The sequence below is a fragment of the Convolutriloba macropyga genome, chromosome 13 (assembly GCF_964194025.1).
Source record: "Convolutriloba macropyga chromosome 13, txConMacr16.3, whole genome shotgun sequence".
In the NCBI taxonomy this organism is placed as follows: domain Eukaryota; kingdom Metazoa; phylum Xenacoelomorpha; order Acoela; family Convolutidae; genus Convolutriloba; species Convolutriloba macropyga.
The window spans coordinates 33,760,898-33,784,289 of record NC_134480.1 but is presented as its reverse complement, the minus strand read 5'-3'; the positions used below and the strand labels follow the sequence as shown (position 1 = coordinate 33,784,289).

At 39.5% G+C, this 23,392-nt stretch overlaps 2 protein-coding genes across 2 annotated transcripts in view; both read right to left on the bottom strand.

The window, feature by feature from the left end:
• Positions 1-15,745, bottom strand: part of LOC142351437 (uncharacterized) — a 376,474-nt gene extending 360,729 nt beyond the window's left edge. The window contains exon 1 of the mRNA XM_075403444.1: positions 15,736-15,745. The gene's annotated coding sequence lies outside the window, so the exon portion shown is untranslated. The remainder of the gene's footprint in view (positions 1-15,735) is intronic.
• The window catches only part of LOC142351440 (WD repeat-containing protein 81-like), a 136,022-nt gene that overhangs the window by 17,248 nt on the left and 95,382 nt on the right, over positions 1-23,392 (bottom strand). The window contains exons 15-16 of the mRNA XM_075403447.1: positions 5,382-5,530; positions 4,703-4,892 (exon numbers count right to left, since the gene is read on the bottom strand). Coding sequence (XP_075259562.1) covers positions 4,703-4,892; positions 5,382-5,530 — 339 coding nt within the window. The remainder of the gene's footprint in view (positions 1-4,702; positions 4,893-5,381; positions 5,531-23,392) is intronic.

Genomic DNA, 23,392 nt, shown 5'->3' with positions numbered 1-23,392 from the left:
ATGACTAATACAATTGCTACAATCTTTGTTTGAGAGCAATTAAAAAAAGATAGGTCTCCCACATAAAACAAATTGCCAGATATCGTGATAAAGCTACTCTGTCAAATATATAGCCAAAACGAAAGACCAAGAATCAAATTTCAGCAGTTTCTTGTCAAATCGCACAATTTCTGGCTACCTGGACAGGCAAAATCAAACTGTAAGTGTGCTGATAATATAGAAACAAAAACTAAAAAAAAACACAAAAAGACCAGTTCACAATCAAGAAACATAGCCGGCAGATTGTCGGAAAATAGCCGCGATAAACCCTTGTGGCCTACCATGAATTGAAAAAAAACTAAAGAATTAAGATTGACAGATCGACCACCAGCTTTTTATTAGACCACTAGACTTTTTTGGTTAAATTGGGACTGTCATTTTTATGAGACACATTTGCTCTATAAGGAAAAAGCCCTAATGGAGCTTTTTCAAAATTAATATTCGATATTATAACTCACGACTCTATTACTCAGGAATTAGGGCATATAAGTTTGGCACTACTTAGATGCAAACTATTGACCTTTAATTAGTAAATGTTCAAAAAATTAAAGTTACAAGAGTGAGTTCAGAAGTCATTTTTTTGATTGCGGTAAGTCACGCAATTGAGCTAAAAGCAGAAATGACGTCACGAACACAAATGTTAACTACAAAGCAGTAGAAGTCACTGAAGTCATTGAAAAAGTCAATTCCAAGAAGTAAGGGTCAGACGAAACAAAGATCTGTTAGACAAAGTAAAAAAATAGGAGCGCAAAAATAGCCGCCTGGAATTGCTGACGCGGCTATTAAAAAGTACTGAAATTACATTTCATCGCGTTTGCCTAGAGAAGGCATGAACGGCACACTTTTTGATAGATTACTGTTTGATATTTGAGCAAAAATAGAAAAGCTGAAAAACCAGATCATATACAGATTGAAATGTTAATTGTTGCTCGATAACATGAGTGTGGTACCTCTATTTTTCTTTTAAAAAAATAAGTTAAAGAAATTGAGGAACTCAATCAAGACAAAGGAAACTCATATTTTGAACTAAAAACCACCTCTGATATCCTTGATAGGTTTTAAATTGCATATGAGGTTTCAAAAAGATTTAAGGGGTTAAGTGTGACGATGGATCTGTCATTTTTGCACACAAAAAATTTACTTTCACCTGGCTGTGTGGACAAACCTCCGTTTACTTTAGACTGATATTGCTATATACAGACTAATTAGAGCAAGTTTAGTCATGAAAATTATGATAGCATAGCTGACAGATTGTCAGAAAATAGCAGCAATAGCTTCACAGAGCTGCAGTCTCAAAAAGATAGTAAAAGAAGCAGCAAGAAGAACTTTTAAAATGCTTAGATGTTATATTTTGATTAGGAATCTGTTGAAATTATTGCTGCTTCTAATAGATTAGATGACCTCAGATACCCTTCAATTAGAGTGATATGCACTCATTCGACGTTATGTCTCTGAATTAAGGTGAAAAAAGTCAAAATCAGAGTGAGGAAGTCATTGTTGAGAGGGAGGTAGGTAGGTCACGTGTGACCTTAATCGCCCGAATGAGCATAAAACTCTGTTCACTTGAAGTGAAACATTACAACACGCACGGAATTCAGATGAAGTTGCATGAACGAATGAACAAAAAGCAGATTGGAAGTGATTATGACGTCATATGGTCGTAACAAAAATCTTGACAACGACATAAAAAAACATAGCAGGCAAGTCCTAACATACAATTCAAATCATTTCACTGACTAAATAAAAAAACGGATCCAGAATGGAATATGAATGGATTCAGAGAACAATTTAGAAGATAACCCAACCAGAAAAATCGAAAAAGTACAAATAAAAGTCAAATTACCGCATGCAAATAAAAGAAAAACCACAAGCGAGAAAGTGAATTTTTGTCCAAACAACGTCTCCTCAATGTAATTTAAAATTGGGTGCAAAAAATTCACGCCGCACAGTCGCTCGCCTTTTTGCTCCATTTCCTGTTTTGGCGTGATCAAAAACATCATTTAAATTTGACTTCAAAAAACAAACGACCAAACGTCGGAAGAATTGCTCTCGAACGACGAGTGGTAGCTCTAATCAATTGCAGCCTGCTTCAGTCGGGGGAGGGGAGTCTAAATGGAACTAAGAAGTTCAATAGTGGGCTTCAAATAACCACATTAGAGGTTAACATATACCACTATTAAGATTAATAGTTCAAGAGTAATTAATCATGTTCAAGAGTGAATTGCTTTCAAGCGAATTGCTCTCAAACGACCAACGAACGGTTGGCTTCGTCAGAAGCTAGCCAAGGTTTAGTGAGGTTAACTTTAGCTTAATTGAAGGGGCATAAGGTGAGCGCAGCGGGTGAGGGAGAGTGGGGGCAACGGTGGGAGGGGGTTTTGTCCCAACGGAGTCCTTACGGCCTGAACGATGTGCAGGGGTTTGGATTGGGGGGGGGCTAGGGTCAACCTCTATGAACTGCCTTTCACACCATAAGTATAAGTCTCCAAAACAGTTTCTGTGAATCGCATACTTGGAGACTAGTGAGCGGAATGGCTCTAAGAACACTTAATGCCCGCTGGGCGCTACCTATTTATCCCGTTTTTGACGAAAACTTAAATGGGCGAGCAGGAAAATCGGTCAAGCGAAAAATCGCATTAAAAAAGACCAATAGGACCAATATAATTGCTACAAACTTCGTTTGAGAGCGATTAAAAATGTGTAAACAGATCTTTAAAGACAGTGCCCAAATATTATTCAAATTCTCTTAAATGTAAAAACATAGCAGGACAAGTCTTGAAATACAATCCAAAAACTGAACGAACATTTGTTATTCAATAACTTGACCGTCCGACTTGACTAAATAACAATTGCAAGCAGACACAGAAAAATACTTACAAATTGATAGAATACTAAAAAATAGTATTTAAATTGTTGATGGTTTTGGTTTTATTGTATGGAAAACCAATTTTTATTCTCGCACAAACTCATGCCTGACATAACAAATCTACTCACGTCGAACGTCGGCTGAACTGCTCCTGAACCACATGCGGAGGGCAAATTAATTTAGAGGGGATGTAGCTCATAATTTTTTTATGGGCGCAAAACCAACCGACGAGGTGTACGAACTAGCAACCTCCAGAATACCGTCACAAGATCTCCACCACTTAAGACAAAACCCATAGTTATACTCTATCAATTAACATCGATTTTAATCTAGCAACAAAACTATTTCGGAAAGAGCAAAAATTAAGTAAACAACCATGAAGACGTCACTTGAAAGCTTAAGTTCTAGAAAATTTTAGATAAAAAATACATACAAAAAGTTACAATAACTGCTGAAGACTTCGCTCGAGGGCATTTTGTAAGATAACGGGAAAGAATAAGAGCGCTAAAAAAAGACTGCAAAAAATGAATGAACAATGATTGGATTAGGAAAACCATTTACAAAAAAAATCAGATCCAAAAAATCAAAAAGCAGTAAAAATTGATGTCAAAATGCCGCATACGAACAAAAAACCACTAGCGAGAAAGCAAATTTTTGTTCAAACACTAATTTCTCACTCTACTTTAAAATTAAAGCGAAAAAATTTCACGCCGCAAAACCACTCCCTTTTTCGCTCCACTTCCTGTTTCGGCGTGACTAAAATCACTACTCCAATTCGACTTCAAACATAGCCGGTAGATTGCCGGAAAATAGCCGTGATAGACACTTGTGGTCTACCATGAATTGAAACAACTAAAGAAATAAGATTGACAAATCGACCACCAGCTTTTTAAAAGACCACTAGACTTTTTGGGTTAGATTCGGACTGTCATTTTTATGAGACACATTTGCTCTACAAGGAAAAAGCCCTAATGGAGCTTTTTCAAAATTAATATTTGATATTATAACTCACGACTCTATTACTCAGGAATTAGGGCATATAAGTTTGCACTACTTAGATGCACACTATTGACCTTTAATTAGTAAATGTTCAAAAAAATTAAAATTCCATAAGTGAGTTCAGAAGTCATTTTTTGTTGACCTAAAAGCAGAAATGACGTCACGAACACAAATTTTAACTGCAAAGCAGTAGAAGTCACAGAAGTCATTGAAAAAGTCAATTCCAAGAAGTCAGGGTAAGGCGAAACAAAAATCTGTTAGACGGTGGAAAAAATTAGGAGCGTAATAATAGCCGCCTTGAATTGCTGACGGACGCGGCTATTAAAAATCATAAAAATGTGTGAACAGATCTTAAAAAAAAGGCAGCGCCCCAATACTTCAACTTATATTTTTATATATTCTAAGAACGGGGCAATTCCGATCGACCGTTCAGTTTAACATACGTTAAAATTCATAAAATAGACCAGTACTATATTTCAACCAAAAGATTTAACTTGCAAGCCTAATATGCTAAACTTTACTGCAATTTATATTTTGCGCTCTTTTATGAGCGACCGTACGACCACTCTCTCTAGTTTCCTACACTTTTAGAAGTCAAGTCCTGCAGTGATCTATTCAGAGGATGTTTCGTTTCCACCTTGCTTAACCGGCACCAAAAAGATGTGCTTAACCTTCACAGATGTCACTGAGGACAACACAAATCCTAACGCTATTCCGGACTATCTTGGGCACATTTTACTTTCAAGCTTCCAACCGAAGCATCTTCGAACAATGCACACAGAATCTTTGAACAATGCACACCTTGGTAACTTCAGAGTCGTGGGTCTTCCACGCAGCGGGGGTCATGCCATTTCGGAAGTCAATGACAACTACATGGCCATTGGACAGTCCATTGGCACCCCACATTCCTTCTGTTGAGGCACAGACTGACTTGATTGCAAACGAGTGCAGAATTGGGTTTTTAAAGTCAGCGCACTGTTCTAACGGACACCTGAAAATGCAGACTGTTATCTTGACACACGCACGAACAGGTCGGATTTTCCTATATACCGTGCCAGGTTTTAAAGTAGCAAGTTTGTGCCTCCAGCAAGATTACGTTACTCTGCAGAAGTCGCTTCGAAATTCTGGCTTACGTCTCGAACAGCTAAGCGGTTCTCGATTGATACCAGATTTTTTCAGTAACCTGCTCAGAGTCACGTAACCTATACAGGAAGCATACCAGAACAAAATATCAACTAACAATATCAATTAATGGCTCTGAATCGCAGATCCATGCATCTTTTTTATCAGTCGTGTTCTTATTTTGTTAGCAGTAAAATTCAGATGAACATTAACGGCAGCTCATTTTTGAGAATCCTGTAGAATTCAAGTCTTTGTAAATTTTGCGTCACCGTTTATTGAACTATTGTGAAAAACCAGCAAGTACTCCAAATCGACCACTTGTTCATGAGAAAGGTATGTAGTTTTACATAGCGGTCACCTGAGATCAAACAAGGTCAAAGTGTTGTCCTGTCTGGCAATGAAACTCATTCTGGGTCCTGCCTCGCACATTGCAACTGCTGCTGTTGCCTGTTTGGCACTTGATAGCTCCACAAAACGAGACTGCGTACCTGTGTTCGGATCCCATATCTGTTTACAAAAAGTTATGTTAACAAAAAAAAACTTAAGAAACTGGCATCGTCAGATTTTACCAAAATTTCTCTTTCCTGTTTATTGACATTCGGAAAGTCGACAAAATCTGATAATCAGAAAATAATTTGCAGCTGTGTTAGATCTTCGACCTTCCGGACCATTTAGATCACATTATTCCAATGTATCAATTTCACCACCAGCATTAAATTCTTGGAGAAAAGAAGCTATTTAAAGAACTATTTTTTATTTATAGACCACTATTAAGATTCATAGCAAAAAATAAAACCAGTGTTGCAGCACTGTTCGTTCCAATATTAATAGTAAACTGCCACTGAAAATAGTGTATAAGAGAACAGTTTAAATAACGTATGACTCGAAAAGTCGCGGACGTAGAAGTCATCCAAATTGCTAAAACTGTCAAGCACACTTTTGTAGTAAAAACATAGCCAGAAGACTCTGGAAACGAACTGAACCTTGGTACTAACTTGAAATTGAAACCAAAAGAAAAATAAGAAATGAAACGAAAATTTGCTTTATCAGTTATCCATTCCGCATACCTTCAAAATTAGATCTCATGTCCTCAATCAAGTTTCACTTATTGAGTTTAAAAGGGAGAATGTAGAAAGCGGGTATAGTATTTTCGTGTGTGTGCGGGATATATCGGAGCCAGACCTGGGGGTAGAGGCCGGTCGGGAGGGATTAAGTGCTGGTTACGTGGGGAAAGGGAACGTGCCCATCTCAACCTGACCGATGGAAACCAGCACTCACGTTCATTTCGTCAAAAGACACAAATACAAAAAAGAGGTCGTGGTTTTCAACTGCAATAAATCACAAGTAGATGAAACGAACAAAACTCATATTTGGTCAGAGCTGACAATAACAAGACAAACATATTTCAGTAACCATTGTAATCAAAGAAAAACTGGTTAAACCTTGTAATAACCATAGAATTTTGAAGTGTCGATTAATACATTTTGTTATTATTAAACTCCAGAGCGAGAAAATCCAATAGGACATAGAACTGGTAACCCAATAAACGCATTTGGTGTTTACTTGCCTCTCACTTGTCTTTTATTGACGTTCAAAACTAAAAAAAAAAACAGATATTTTCTCTTGACGGTAAAATCAATATATATGAAATGAAAACAGTAAACACAAACAATTATGCCTAAGCCAGTAAGATCTGCCACAAATGAGACTAAGTGAAAGGACAAACATAGCCGGCAAATTTTCGAAAACTACCCGCCGTAGACTCCACTGACTGACGTTGGGATTGAAAGTTAGATAACATAGGCTACAGATTGCCGGAAAACAGCCGCGATAGACGCTTGTGGCCTTCCATGAGTTGAAACAACTAAAGAAATAAGATAAACAGATTGACCAGACTCTAATACTCAAGAATTAGGGCATACACATTTGGCACTACTTGGAGCCACACTTTTGATATTTAACTAGTAAATGCCAATAAAGTTCATTAAGTGATTTCAGAAGTCATTTTTTTGAGTGAGGTAAGTCACGCAATTGACCTAAAAGCAGAAATGACGTCACGAACACAAATTTTAACTGCAAAGCAGTAGAAGTCACTGAAGTCGCTGAAAAAGTCAATTGGAAGAAGTCAGGGTAAGACAAAACAAAAATCTGTCAGCAGAAGTAAAAAAACATAGCAGGACAAGTCCTGACGTACAATTCAAAAAATTTTCATCGACTACAAAAAACAAAAAACAGACCTATAACGGACTATGAATGGATTGGAACAACCATTTAGAAAAAAAATCAGATAAAAACGGAAGAAAATGTCAAAAAGGCCGCATGTGAACAAAAAAACCACTAGCGAGAAATGGAAACTAGGTTCAAACAAAAAAAAACGAGTCCAAGAATGAGCTCTGAATGGATTGCAAAAATCATTTAGAAAAAAATCCGATCCAAAAAATCGAAAAACAGTAAAAATCAAAGTGAAATTGGCGTATGTGAACAAAAAACCACAACCAAGAAACCGATTTTTTTTCAAACACCGTTTTCGCACTCTACTTTAAAATTAGAGCGAAAAAAAATTCACGCCGCAAAACCACTCGCTTTTTCGCTCCACTTCCTGTTTCGGTGTGCAGCGAAATCACTACTCCAATTTGACTTCAAAAATCAAGAAAATGAGTGAACAGAGCTTAAATAAAGGACAACACCCCAATACAATTCAATATCTTTGAACTGTAAAATATTAGTACCGCAATAATAGCCGCCTGGAATTGCTGACGTGGGTATTAAAACGACAGAATTTGACGACAGCCTAATTTTATCCAAGTGTCAAAAAATGTTCCGAGTTCCTTCGCAAGTTAAAAAATAAGATGAATCTGGCGAATTCGCCTTTAAAATTGTAAAACAATAAACTTAATGCTGATACCAATAAGCAGTATACAGTAAGAAACTTTGATAACTTAATACACGGGAAAATTAGAGGACGGTCCCAATTTTTCTGAATGAAAAAAAGTGTTAAAATCTCAGATGTTTTTGAAAACTAAGTAGGACAAAGTACATTAAACTTTTACATACCAATTAAAAAATGATATCAATTGAAACTATAGCTTCTATAAAGCCACGATCGACAGCCAAGAAAACTTAAGGAGATTAAGTCACTTAGTGACCAAGCATAAAGAAAAACAGAAACGGCTAACACTTAATAAATCACTTCCTCTTTTGAGTGAAGGTCAACCTCATCACATTTAACAAGAATTGATCCACTACAAGCTTCATATATGCCAGTGAGAAACGTCCTTAAAAAAGAGGAAAAAAAGACATTGTTGTTTTTGTTTTGGATTCCCAGTTTGCCTGGAGGGGCCAATGCCCCCGCTGTCTGTTCAGAAATTTGTCCAGTTGTTTCTGCAACACCCACAGTCGCAGCATAGCTGCCACGTGCAGACGTTGCTATTCTAACTCGAATGCTATACCACCATGTTTAAGCGCCTATCTTTACATGTTTTAGCGTCCCTTAAACATGCAGCCTAGCGTAATGCATGCATCCTATACCACCATGTTTAAGCGCCAATCTTCACATGTTTTAACGGTCCTTAAACATGCAGCGTGTGAGTGATGTGTTTTATTTCTTTGTGCGTGCGTGTGTCCGTGAGCGTGCATGCGTATGTGTGTGCGTGTGTGTGTGTGTGTGCAAGTAGGCATTCAAATGACCATTTTGCTCTTTTCGGTTTTGGGACGTTCAATTCGTTTTCGAACGTTTGATTAGTTTTCGAACGTTTGCTGGGTTTTCAAACGTTCCATTTGTTTTCGAACGTTCTTTTAACTTGACCGCTTACGTCTATGTGACTGTATTTGTGTGTGTGTGTTTGTGACCTTCAACTGATAAAATTTAACTGACTTTAACCATGGCTTGGAGTACAACCACTGAATTTTATCCTTGTGCGTTTGTATGTGAACCTGTTTGCGCGCGCGCGTGTGTGTGTATGTATGTGTGTTTGCGTGCACGCGTGGGAGACCTTGAGCTGTTGACATTTAACTGAGGTTAACCGTTACATTGAGTTGCTTTAATGCAATACTGATTGTTCTTTTTACATATTATCATTCCTTTTTGCATATCCCAGATGGCCAACAATTTGGTAAGCATCCATTGGTGATTAAAATTGGGGCGGGCAGGTCTGAACTGGTCTAAAGGTTTGTGAGGTTTTGCTCAGATTTTTTTCATTTTCTCAGACTCTTATCCTGTAATTCAGTTATCCTACTGACTTTTCTTCGCTAAAACTTTTCTTCGCTTTTCTTGGCTAAAACTTTCTTTGCTTTTCTTCGTTAAAGATAACTTTCAGAAATGACTGCTTTACCAATAAAGGGACTGCAGCAAAGTTTTTTAGCTGAGATCGGAATATTTGAGCAACAAATTATGGTTGCTGTTGAGCGGTTGCAGACGGCATTAAATTATACTGTCTATAAAGCGAAAAGCCAAGAGTCTGACAGAAAGAAACTCAAAAAGTTGAGCAGGGCCTTAAGAAAGTGCCCCGAAATAGATAGATTGAGAGCAACTATCAAAAAGACCTTCTTTTGCTAACTTTCCCCACTTTCTTTTCTCACTTGCTTTTTCTTTTCGCACTTTTTTTCTCACTTTCTTTTCTCACTTTCTCTTCTCACTTTCTTTTCTCATTTTATCTTCTCACTCTCTTTTCTCACATTCTTTTCTCACTTTCCTTTCTCACTTTTTTTTCTCACTTTCTTTTCTCACTTTCTTTTCTCACTTTCTTTTCTCACTTTGTCTTCTCACTTTCTTTTCTCACTTTCTTTTCTCACTTTCTTTTCTCATTTTCTTTTCTCACTTTCTTTTCTCACTTTCTTTTCTTACTTTCTTTTCTCACTTTCCTTTCTCACTTTTTTTTCTCACTTTCTTTTCTCACTCTCTTTTCTCACTTTTTTCTCACTTTGTCTTCTCACTTTCTTTTCTCACTTTCTTTTCTCACCTTCTTTTCTCTTTTTCTTTTCTCACTTTTTCTCACCTTCTTTTCTCTTTTTCTTTTCTCACTTTTTCTCACTTTCTTTTCTCACTTTCTTTTCTCACTTTCTTTTCTCACTTTCTTTTCTCACTTTCTTTTCTCACTCTCTTTTCTCACTTTCTTTTCTCACTTTGTCTTCTCACTTTGTCTTCTCACTTTCTTTTCTCACTTTCTTTTCTCACTTTCTTTTCTCACTTTCTTTTCTCACTTTCTTTTCTTACTTTCTTTTCTCACTTTCTCTTCTCACTTTCTTTTCTCATTTTATCTTCTCACTCTCTTTTCTCACATTCTTTTCTCACTTTCTTTTCTCACTTTCCTTTCTCACTTTCTTTTCTCACTTTCTTTTCTCACTTTGTCTTCTCACTTTCTTTTCTCACTTTCTTTTCTCACTTTCTTTTCTCACTTTCTTTTCTTTTTTTCTTTTCTCACTTTCTTTTCTTACTTTCTTTTCTCACTTTCTTTTCTCACTTTCTTTTCTCACTTTTTTTCTCACTTTTTTTCTCACTTACTTTTCTCACTTTCTTTTCTCACTTTTTTTCGCACTTTCTTTTCTCACTTTCTTTTCTCACTTTCTTTTCTCACTTTCTTTTCTCACTTTTTTTCTCACATTCTTTTCTCACTTTCTTTTCTCACTTTCCTTTCTCACTTTCTTTTCTCACTTTCTTTTCTCACTTTGTCTTCTCACTTTCTTTTCTCACTTTCTTTTCTCACTTTCTTTTCTCACTTTCTTTTCTTTTTTTCTTTTCTCACTTTCTTTTCTTACTTTCTTTTCTCACTTTCTTTTCTCACTCTCTTTTCTCACATTCTTTTCTCACTTTCTTTTCTCACTTTCTTTTCGCACTTTCTTTTCTCACTTTCTTTTCTTTTTTTCTTTTCTCACTTTCTTTTCTTACTTTCTTTTCTCACTTTCTTTTCTCACTTTCTTTTCTCACTTTTTTTCTCACTTTTTTCTCACTTACTTTTCTCACTTTCTTTTCTCACTTTTTTCGCACTTTTCTCACTTTCTTTTCTCAGTTTCTTTTCTCACTTTCTTTTCAAACTTTCTTTTCTCCCTTTTTTCTCACTTTTCTCACTTTCTTTTCTCATTTTCTTCTCTCACTTTCTTTTCTCACTTTCTTTTCGCGCTTTCTTTTCTCACTTTCTTTTTTCACCTTCTTTTTTTCACTTTCTTTTTTCACTTTCTTTTTTTCACTTTCTTTTCTCACTTTCTTTTCTCACTTTCTTTTCTCACTCTCTTTTCTCACTTTCTTTTCTCATTTTCTTTTCTCACTTTCTTTTCTCACTTTCTCACTTTCTTTTCTCACTCTCTTTTCTCACTTTCTTTTCTCACTTTTTCTCACTTTCTTTTCTCACTTTCTTTTCTCACTTTTTCTCACTTTCTTTTCTCACTTTCTTTTCTCACTTTCTTTTCTCACTTTCTTTTCTCACTTTCTTTTCTCACTCTCTTAAGGAGATTAAGTCACTTAGTGACCAAGCATAAAGAAAAACAGAAACGGCTAACACTTAATAAATCACTTCCTCTTTTGAGTGAAGGTCAACCTCATCACATTTAACAAGAATTGATCCACTACAAGCTTCATATATGCCAGTGAGAAACGTCCTTAAAAAAGAGGAAAAAAAGACATTGTTGTTTTTGTTTTGGATTCCCAGTTTGCCTGGAGGGGCCAATGCCCCCGCTGTCTGTTCAGAAATTTGTCCAGTTGTTTCTGCAACACCCACAGTCGCAGCATAGCTGCCACGTGCAGACGTTGTTTTCGGAAAACAGATTTTCCACGTGCCACCACATAAGATTGATGATTCTGTTCTTTAGTCCAACTTCGCAATTAAAGTCGACTTTCTCATGTATTCTGTTCACTACTCTAGCAGTTCTGTAGACAAATTCAGTCCTTCGTTCAGTTTGTGTCTTATTTAACTTCAGCGTTACTTGCACTCTGTTGTTCCATGATTGAATGGGTAGGTTATTTTGTGCTCCGCAATGTCCTTGTAAAGTTACGAGAGGAGCAGAAGACCATTCAATTGGATGAAGAGGGGTAGATATACGACATTCAGTAGTCTCAACTGAGCTTTGTAGTAAACACGGTGGGGTCTGCACACCCATTTCAGTACCCGCCTTTGAAGATTTTTGAGCTTCCGTTGATCTGTTCTAGATTGATACGCACAATTCATCCCGTAGAGCAAAACGGGTAGTATGACCGATTTGTATAGTCCTAGTTTCACTGAGAATTTGACATTGAAGGCAACGTTTCTCAAGCAGTAGAATACTTTATTTGCTTTCTGGATTCGATGCTCGATGTGCGTACTCCAGTTTAACGTGTCCGCAATGTAGACTCCCAGGCCTTTCACTTTCCGAGGCTCCCCTAGCGTTTGTCCGTTTAATGATAGACATGCGCGTGTCCCTCGAAAGTTGAGTAAATGGCATTTGTTGACTGCTACTTTCATTTTCTTTGATTTTACCCCTTTCCCAATTCTCTTTATATCAGTTTGGACTTCTTCGTTTGATTTACCGACGGCTAGGATTTTTAAGTCGTCCGCAAAAATGAAAGGTTGGCTGAAAGTTAGAACATCGGGAAGATCGTTTATAAAGACGCAAAAGAGGAAAGGCCCCACTAGGGAGCCTTGTGGTACTCCGCTGGCCACTTGTAATTCTTTCGATGTGTGATCTTCAATTCGTACGAATTGTTTTTGCTGACTTAGGTAGTCGTATAGGATGTCTAGGAAACATCCACTTACGCCGATAGTTTGAAGATCAGCAGTTCGTGGGGCACGGTGTCAAATGCTTTGGGAAAATCAATGTAAAATGCAATGACTTGAGCAGTTGGATCATTGTCCATGGCGACATATATTTCATTCAAGAATTGCAGGAGATTGCTCGTCACTGATCTTTTCCTAACGAAACCGTGTTGATTCTTCGACAGAAAGTTTTTGAAGTGGTTGTAAAGCGGTACGTACATGCACTTTGCGAAGATCTTGCTTTCAATGCAAAGGAGAGATATAGGTCGGTAGTTTTCGGATTGTCCTTTTTGTACACTGGTACTACGGCCGCTGTCTTCCAAAACAAGGGTAGTTTCCGGATACGTTTTAAATTTTTGAACATGGTGTTTAACGTTCTACAAATTTATTTCTTTGTTGCTTTGAAGAAGATTGACGTTAGATTGTTGGGCCCCGGGACTTCTTGATGTCAAGCTCGTCCAAAAAATTTTCAATTATTCCAACGGAGACTTTGAAGTTCTGGAGTTTGGCTTTCTGGTTTTGGTATCTGTTGATAGTCAATGGTGCTTTTGGTGCGAACACAGAGTGGAAAAATGACTTGAACAGTTCCGCTTCGCTCTGGGTTATGCTTGCTGACCCTTCTTTTTATTCTACAGTCTTTGGTATTCGAGGCGCTTTGTTTATGTATTTCAAATGTCGAAAAATTTCATTGGTGTTTCTAGTGCCGAACACTCTTTCCTGATAAGCGATGCGATCGGCTTCGCAATTTTCGAGCACTTCCGCTTCACGGGCACGCACTTTGTTATTCTTGTAGGTAGTGGGGCGAGTAGCTAGCTTGATCCGTTGGGTATTCAGCCTTTTCATATTATTTGAAGTGGCAGCGGCTATCCAGGGGGGAAGGCTTTGTCGAAACCGAGTTCTTCTTGGAACAAGGTTGTCGATGAGTGTCATGGCGTAATCCTGGAGTTCGTTGTACATGTTATTTGCATTTGAGAAGCAGAGAGGTTGGAGAGGGTTCGATGACCTGTGGCACAGCATAGAGTCGAAGTCTGCTTTGGTGAAACTGTAATAACGTTCCTTAGTTCGTTGTTCTTGTTGGTAATCAATTTCTAAGGACCAAACAACAGGAAGACGATCACTACAGTCGTATAGGGCCTTGAAACTGTTGTCAATTTCGGAGAATAACTCGCAGTTTTGGTAGAGCAGTACATCAAGAATATTTTTACCGCAAGTTGGGAGGTCAAGAGTTTTTCTGAGGAGACGCTCTTCGAGGATGTTGAGGACGTCCTGTTCCTCTTTGTCGGTGCTCCAATAAGCTCCCCAGTTCGTTGAGGGAAAACTTAGATCGCCACATATCACTGCTTTCCTATTTTTGGGAATGGCCTCTAGTATACGATGGTAACAGTCGACATCATACATGTGCTGGCTGTTCTTCGGTGGATAGTAAAAAGAGCAGATACATATCTCATCGCTGATAAACCTGATTTTGCCTATTGTACAACACTCAACATCCATCTTAAAGTTCTCGGAGCCTAAGAAGTTTTTCTCTGCAATCAAGGATCTGCCGTGCAGGTTAATGTTACGGTGTTCTCTGTCTGACCGGTATATAGTATGGTCGTTTAGTAGTAGTTCGGAGTCTGGGATGCCTGGGTTTAGCCAAGTCTCGCAGATGCATATAACGTTGTACGAACCAAAGTTAGTGTTTGTCATTTTAAAACGTCTTTGGCAATCCACGAGACTGCGGCGTTGAACTGCAGGATCTGGAGATGAGATAGTCAAGTTTTGGTTGATTGTTAGGGGTGTCGTTTAGTGGCACCTCTATTCCGTCGTTGTATAATGTGAAGTTCCTTATCTTCAGTTTATCCCTTACAACGCCTTGTTCAATGAGTTCCTTACGCCTTTTAAGACATATTTTCTTTGCGGGAATCCTCAATTGAGAGGGCTCGCGAGACAAACACGTTCATGTCTTTCAGTTCTGGTCGTCGTTCCACACTTTTGGCCATGACAAGGTTGACGGCAGTGGCACTAGGCAAAGTGACCAGAACAGCACGCGGTTTGAGTCGTTCCTCCTGGAATTTTCCCAGCCGCCTGAGGTTGACAATTTGAGCTTCCACTCCTATGGTTTTCAAAATGTGGGTTACATGTTCATGTGTTGGGACAAAACTCTGGTCGCGAGTTTTGTCTGGATCTTCTGGGATCCCGTGTACTCTAAAACTCTTTTCAATGTTGAGGGAAAGTTGCGCTCTTTTGGGGGTTGTGTCAAAGTCACATTTTTGTTGTCCTCTACTTTGACTACGCTGGCATAACTTTCTTCCACTATTTCGTGTGTTTTCTTCACCGCTTCGTTGATCTTCTCTTCCACTTAATCATATACTTGCATCACAGTTCGGTTTCGGATGAAAGCATCTCGTTCGTTGTTCTTCACGCACGCAGTACAAAGCTGCATTGCATTTTGTCCCAACTCTTTGATTCCGTTAAGAGCTACTGGAGATAGTCCCGTGCAGGCTGCATCAAGATGTAGATGACAATTGCACGCCACACAATTCAAGGTCTGATCGCGGTTTGGAATGTTTTTCATGCAAGTTCTATGTAACGGCTGCTCTCCTATCAAAGTAAAGGAAAACTTTACACCGCCCAGTTCGTTTCAGCGGTTTCAAATCTGTCCGGATATTGTGTTTTTGCAGTTAACTTTTGTGAACTGTATTATCCGCTATACTGTAGATTACCGTTGCATTACTTGTTGCTCAATTAGTCCTGATAACTAACTGCTCAGCTTTGCTGTATAACAAACTTGTTTCTCTCAGAATAACAAAATAATTCAAAATGAAACAATCAAATTTTTGTTAAGTTTTGGTTAATAACCCAACTTATAATTCGAAATTGCAAATTCGGTTCCTAACGATTTGTTAAGGATGACTTCAAGTAACTGTCAACCAAATTTCAAGATTGTAGCGAACCTCCTCGTTAAGGGGGGCGCTTTTAAAGCAACTCAGATATTATAAATCTGATTCAATTTAATAAGCAACTTTCTCTTTCTCAATTGGCTTCAATAACACCAATATCAAAACTATGCTAGGCTTCGTTAAAGCCAGTAAGAGCAACTGACTATGTGCTTTGCACAAAGTTTCTCTTACTTAGGAACTTTGTTCCTCAGAAAGAAAGTTTTGAGAATATCAAAGTTAATTCTCTTTTCACAAGTCAAAGTAAAGTTAAAACTGTACAATCACTAATATGATCTACAGAAACAAGACACGATAACAAGTAATTTACCGCTCAAGAAAGTGTGCTTCAATACGCACTGTATGTCAGTTTAATAAGACAAAATTCACAAGTTTCAACTGATTTTTGGTAGTTTTTCAAGCTCCTTTTATGCTGCTAGTCACGTGGATTTACATGTCAAATTCAACTGTTGATTGGTTGTAGATAATGATGTCGACAGAATGTGAACACTTTTCCATAACGTCACTTTTTCAGTGTAAATTTGATGTCATGGGAAATTTGTTAACCATGTAGAAGTTTTGTCGAATATTCTGTATCAATAACAGGTTGATTCGCAATCCAATCGCAAAGAATCTGATGCAATACTGTTAAGTCGTAGTATTGTTTTGCTGGTGATTGAGGTAGTTCGAGTTTGAGTTATAGTTTGACTTCATGAATGACGATTGTGTACTAATAATAGTTGCTAAATATAAATGTTGAACAAAATGAACAAATCCGTTTGGCTTCGATAGAATGTAGCATTAAATTTCGCTTGTCACGCTATTCTGGCTTTAAGGCTTGAAATGGCCTTGAAGCGCTATTCAATTTGATTTCTGAGTTATTAAGCTCAGCCACAATATCGCCGGCCCTGTTTTCCATCGCGAAAACATCTTTTCCAGGTAGTACTGGGGCGAGCTTCACTACTGGTCTCTTGTACACTCCGTCGTTCGTTCGAACTATCGCCGATCGAATCACACCGTCAGACCCATCGATGGTCTCCGTAACTCGACCTAGATTGTAATATCCACGCTTATCGCTGTCTTCGATCAACCAAACGAGATCGCCTTCTTTAAGGGTTTCGTTCGCCGTAGATCGCCATTTTTGCCGATTGTTCAGAGTTGGCAGATATTCTTTCCGAAATCTGTCCCATATAAGATTTGCATAGGTTTGAGTTTGTCGAAAGAGCTTTCGATGATCGACAAATTCCTCCGCGCATGGTAGGTAGGGTAAGCAAACGTTCTTGTTGCCAAGCAAGAAGTGATTGGGGGTCAATGCTTCTAAGTCATTAACATCTGAACTGACTGGAGTCAAAGGTCTCGAGTTCAAAGTCTGTTCAACAATACACATAGTTGTTGAAAGAACGTCCTCGGTGACTGATCTGTTCCCCAACACTGCATACATTGCTTTCTTGCAACTTCTCACCAATCGCTCCCATACTCCTCCAAAATGAGGTGCTGCGGGTGGGTTGAACTTCCATCTGATCCCTCGTTGAATTAGATGTTCTTCGATCCCTTCTTTGTTCCATGCGGCGACGTACTCTGCAAACTCTCGTTCAGCTCCAACAAAGTTTGTCCCATTGTCGCTGATGATCGTATTCGGTTTGCCTCTTCGAGCAATAAATCTCATTATTGCATTGAGACAACTATCTGTGTCCAACTTAGGTACCACTTCTATATGCACCGCTCTCATAGTTAGACAAGTAAAGAGACAACACCATCGCTTTTCGTTTCTTCGCCCAATCTTCACAATGAAAGGGCCAAAGTAGTCAACTCCAACATTTGTAAAGGCTGTTGAAGCATCTAACCGCTCTTCGGGTAGATCTGCCATGACTGGTGCTATCGCTTGTGCTCTGCCTTTTCTGCAGGTAACGCACTTGTTCTTGATTGACCTTAAGGCGTTCCGTATGCCTAGGATCCACATCTTCTGCTGAACAATGTTTCTTATATGCTCAGTGCCCTCGTGTTGATTGTCCTTGTGCTCGTTTCGCAAGAATAATTCAACCGCATGATGTTTCCAATGTAGCAGAATTGGATGCTTTGCATTGAAGTCCAACTGACTTTTGCCTATTCTGCCTTTGGCTCGAATAAGTCCTTCTTCATCCAGGAAGGGGGAAAATTGTAGAATTTTGCTGACTTTTGGAATTTCCTTTTCAGCTTTGAGAGATTTCATCTCTTCACCAAACTGTTCTCGCTGTAGTAACTTGAAGATTGTTGCTTTTGCTTTTTCTCTTTCTTCAATGCTGACTACAAGTGTTGCTGGTTTGTGTTTGCTCGATGCTCGCTGTACGTATGCCACTGTATTCACTAGTCTGTTGAAGTTACTGAATCGTTCCCACTGGATAGCAGCTTTCTTCTCTTCAGCCTGTATCATGAATACTGATGAGGGTATATTCTCTTCATCTGATGCAAAGATTAGGTTCACTTGCTCTGGCCATTCACTTTCTGGTCGTTTCAACCAGGCCGGCCCAGTGAGCCACTCACTCCTCTTGAGTTCCTCAATGTTGATTGCTCTGGTGCCAATGTCCGCTGGGTTGTTGATACCGCTGACATGTTTCCACTGTGAAACATCGGTTGTATCTAGTATCTCAGCCACTCGGTTGGCCACAAACACTTGTTGTTTGCGATGGGAACTGTGTATCCACTGCAGTACCGTAGTTGAGTCTGACCAAAAACTGCAACTATTTATCTTCATTTCATGTTCCTTGACTATCTGTTCTTTCAACCTCACTGCCATGACTGCCGCTTGCAACTCCAATCGTGGTATTGAAAGATGCCTCATCGGTGCCACTCTGCATTTTCCAATGACAAATGCTAAGTCAGCTGAGTATTCTTTTGGTTGTGAACGTAGATAGGCCACTGCACACATCGTGTCTTCAGATGCGTCAGCAAACACATGAAGCTCAGTTTTATCCCTCTCTCTGTTGAAGTATCTTCTATCGATGCTTGTTTCAGCTACTATTGGAAGCTGTTCTTTCCATCTCAGGAATTCTTCTTCTTCACTAGGTTCCACTTCGTTGTCCCAATGTTGTCCATTCTTAGTCCAGATGCCTTTCAGAAGTCGTCTCATATGAACACTGAACGGAGCAAACAATCCGATCGGGTCGAATACTGAAGATACCAGTGACAGAATCTTCCTCTGGGTTATAGGTGCTTCAACTTCCTTGTTTGTACCTCTGCATACTTGAAGACTGTCATCAGTAACGGTCCATTGTAGTCCTAGCACTGAAGATCCCTCCGTACTGGGTTCCACTTCGACTTGCTTTGTGTTGCTGATTGACTTCAAGTCCTCTGGGATTGCTTCGGTAACCTCATCGTTGTTGCTTATCCACTTCTTCAGCTCGAATCCGTGTTGTGAGAGAAGAGGTTGTAGCTGATTGAAAACTTGAATTGCTTCTTCAGGGGTTTCTACCGATTTGATGAAATCATCCATGTAGAAGTTGTTTTGTATTGCCTTGGTTGCTATTGGATACTCTTTTTCGTTGTCAAGTCCCACTCGCTTGAGAGCATAGTTTGCACAAGTTGGAGAACTCTTAGCTCCAAATACGTGACGCTGATATTCGTATATCTGAACAGGTTCGTTAGTTCTTGGACGCCATAAGAATCTCAAGCAACTTCTATCCTGTTCGGGAACTTGCACTTGTAGAAACATCGATTCGATGTCAGCTGTCAGGGCTATTGGTCCTTCGCGGAATCTGAATATTGTTCCGATCAAGCCGTGTAGCAGATCAGGTCCTGCTAGTAGCTTATCATTGAGGCATACTTCTTTGTACTTTGAGGCAGCATTGCAAACACGTCTTACTTTGCCAGGCTTGTTCGGGTTTAGCACTGGATGGTGTGGCAAATACCATTCTCTCCCGAAGGTGCCTTTCGCTTCGGACTCGTCCAATATCTTTACGAATCCTTTTTCTACGTCTGTATCTATTGACTGTTGATACAAATTCTTCAGGTTTGGGTCCTTTTGGAATCTTCGCTCCAGTGAGTAAAGCTGACCCAAGGCTGAGCTGTAGTTGTTCGGTAGGTTTGGCTCTGGTTCACTCCACAGCATTCCCACTTCATACCGCTCGCCTGTGAACTTTGTCGTACTCTCTAGCATCTTTTGTGCCTGCAGTTCCTTCTTTGACTGACTGACGACGTTGATTTTGGAAGCATAGGTTTCTATGTCCCACCAGGTTTGAATATTCTCTGCCACTTTCACATCTTCAGTGAAGGCGAAATGACAAACATTTTGTCTTCTTTTGCCCGTCATGGGTCCACTGACTACCCATCCTAGCTCTGTTAGAACGGCGAAAGGTTCACTTCGTGTTCCTATCTTATAGTCCAATGGGCGTTGTAGCTCATAAGCATCTTGACCAAGGATGATGCCAACTTCCATCAAGTTGAAGCTTTTGTTGGGTAAAACACTCAAGTGGTTGAAGCTTTGCTTCAGCTTGTTGTAGTTGTAGTTTGTGTTTCCCAAGGATATTGACGGGTGTGCAAACGCTTCGATTGAATGCACCTTTGAATGTAGTCCCTTTATTTTTAGAGGAACCTTTTCTGTCTTCAGATCCTTTGTTCCGTGTATGCCAGCTATGTTGAGCGTCACACCGGTGCCTTGGGCCCGTAACTTCTCTTGCACACTTTGATCGATGAATGAAACCGTTGATCCACTATCGAGGAAAGCATATGTGTTCAGCCTGTTGCCACCGCTCTGTATTGAGACAGGAACTATCTGAAGAAAGCTAGTAACTTCGTTACTCTGGTTGATTGTTGCTGCGCTTACGTTGACTGCATGATTGCCCTCGTCCATTTGGTTTTCTGAGTGTAGCAATCGGTTGTGCTTCTTGATGCATCCATTGATGCCGCACGCATTGACTTTACAATCTTTGATTGCATGTCCTTTGCCTAGACATCCGTAACATAAGCGTTGCTTTCTCACTGCCGCGTACCGATCATTCACACTCATGTTCCTGAATAGTGGACAGTTCCATATTTTATGAGTGCCATCAGCTAGCGGACAGTGATCACTTTGCATTTGCTTCGTTTCTTTCACGTTGGAACTTGCACTGAAGTTCGACGTTTTCGAGAACCGTTTGTCTCTATTTGTGCTTCTTCGGTCTTCTTCTCTTCGCTCTCCCTTGAAAGCTGAAAACCCTTCGTGCACGAATGCTATCCTTGATAGCCATTTTTCAAACATAATCAGATCAGGCCAATCTTCATCTTTATCATCAACATAGAACCACCACTTCTCTTTGAGAACTTGGGGTAGTTTATCTACTGCCATGTACAATGTCGAGCTTGATTGCAGATCACCAATCTGCTTGTACTCTTTGAGCACATTCACAAAGTTCGAAACAATAACTGAGAAACTGATCAGACCTGTTGAGTCGTGTGGTTTCACCTGACTTGCTTTGCGAAGGCTCTCCAGTTGTGCATCAATGATCACATGAGGCCTTCCAAATTTCCTCTCCAGAATATTCCATGCAGCACCATAGAACTGTCCAGAATAGCTCATTCCAGAGATTGCTGACCTTGCCTTGCCTGTCAGTAGAGTCTTCAGATGGCTCATCTTCTCTGAGTCTGGTATTGGTCGTTGATCCACTGTAGCAATGAACATACTAGACCACTCCGGCCATTCGAGAGGGTTTCCATCGAAGTTGTTCAACTTCAGCTTTGGTAGGTTATTGCTACCTGCATACCCACTGTTGTATCGTAGTAGACCAGCTCTGGGGGAAACGTCCCGGTCTTCAACACTTGAGGATCGATCTCGTGAACTGCGATATTGTGAGAAGTGACTATGCCTGTTCACTTCAGGGGTTACTTCGAAGCGAGCTGTTGATCGTTCTGGTGTTAGAAGGTTGTCAATCCTGCTGGCCCAGTCTGAGACATCTCTCTTCCTGGGGGTCCAGTTGAAGGGTGATTTGTCTCGAGCACCAGTTGATTGGGAACGAGCATCATCGTTCTCTAATGCTGTTCTCTTCACTTTGCGCTCTAGCTCACGCTCTTCCTCCAGCAGTTGATGCTTGGTTTCCAGTTCCTTCATTTGCATTTCTAGCTCTAGCTTCCTCCGCTCGAACCGTGCCTGTTCCAGTCGCATCTTGGTTTCGAATTCGATATCGAATTTCTTCATCCTTTCCTCTCGCCTTTGCTTTGCTGAAGATGTTTCCGAAACATTCTCCGTCTCTTGGCCACTTGCTGTTGCTCCATTTTGCACTGTTTGAGCAGCTGGGCTGTCCGTTTGGTAGTTGTTGTTGCTCTCACTGTCGTTCACTGCTTGAGCTGTGTTGCTTTGCTCTGCATTCATTGCTGGTTGCGTGCCTTTGCTTATATATGCAAGCCAATGATAGTCCAAACTTGCTTTGCACTTTCTTGCTTCTTTCAGATGCTCTTCAACGAAATTCGCTTGGTAGGGCACAAGTTTGTTTCGACGCTGCAGTTGCTTGGGTATTTCTTCCTCTAGGAGGTGGACAGTCTGTTGGTAGAGGACCTTTAGTTTGTTGGGTCGATCTGAATCTTCAATAATTTTGTAGCCAATCCCTGTTTTGGTGTTGACTTCTTCTAACAAATCTTGGAACTTCTTGTCGTACCTTTGTGCTGTTGATTGATGCTCCTCTCTGCTGATTGTGTTAGGATTGCCTGATTGCCTTTTGCTTTGCTTGCTCTTTTTAAGCGAGGTTAGTTCTTCAACGTAATTTGTGAAGTGCACTCGGAACTTTCGCTCTGCCTCACTGGCGTTGCGCTGTTGATTTGTTTGATTCTCTTTTGGGGTTGCCTTCGGCAATCTCTTCATCAGGTTGGACAGCAGTTTGCCTTCCACTGTCCGGGTCGGCGGACCAAATGTAACGGCTGCTCTCCTATCAAAGTAAAGGAAAACTTTACACCGCCCAGTTCGTTTCAGCGGTTTCAAATCTGTCCGGATATTGTGTTTTTGCAGTTAACTTTTGTGAACTGTATTATCCGCTATACTGTAGATTACCGTTGCATTACTTGTTGCTCAATTAGTCCTGATAACTAACTGCTCAGCTTTGCTGTATAACAAACTTGTTTCTCTCAGAATAACAAAATAATTCAAAATGAAACAATCAAATTTTTGTTAAGTTTTGGTTAATAACCCAACTTAAAATTCGAAATTGCAAATTCGGTTCCTAACGATTTGTTAAGGATGACTTCAAGTAACTGTCAACCAAATTTCAAGATTGTAGCGAACCTCCTCGTTAAGGGGGGCGCTTTTAAAGCAACTCAGATATTATAAATCTGATTCAATTTAATAAGCAACTTTCTCTTTCTCAATTGGCTTCAATAACACCAATATCAAAACTATGCTAGGCTTCGTTAAAGCCAGTAAGAGCAACTGACTATGTGCTTTGCACAAAGTTTCTCTTACTTAGGAACTTTGTTCCTCAGAAAGAAAGTTTTGAGAATATCAAAGTTAATTCTCTTTTCACAAGTCAAAGTAAAGTTAAAACTGTACAATCACTAATATGATCTACAGAAACAAGACACGATAACAAGTAATTTACCGCTCAAGAAAGTGTGCTTCAATACGCACTGTATGTCAGTTTAATAAGACAAAATTCACAAGTTTCAACTGATTTTTGGTAGTTTTTCAAGCTCCTTTTATGCTGCTAGTCACGTGGATTTACATGTCAAATTCAACTGTTGATTGGTTGTAGATAATGATGTCGACAGAATGTGAACACTTTTCCATAACGTCA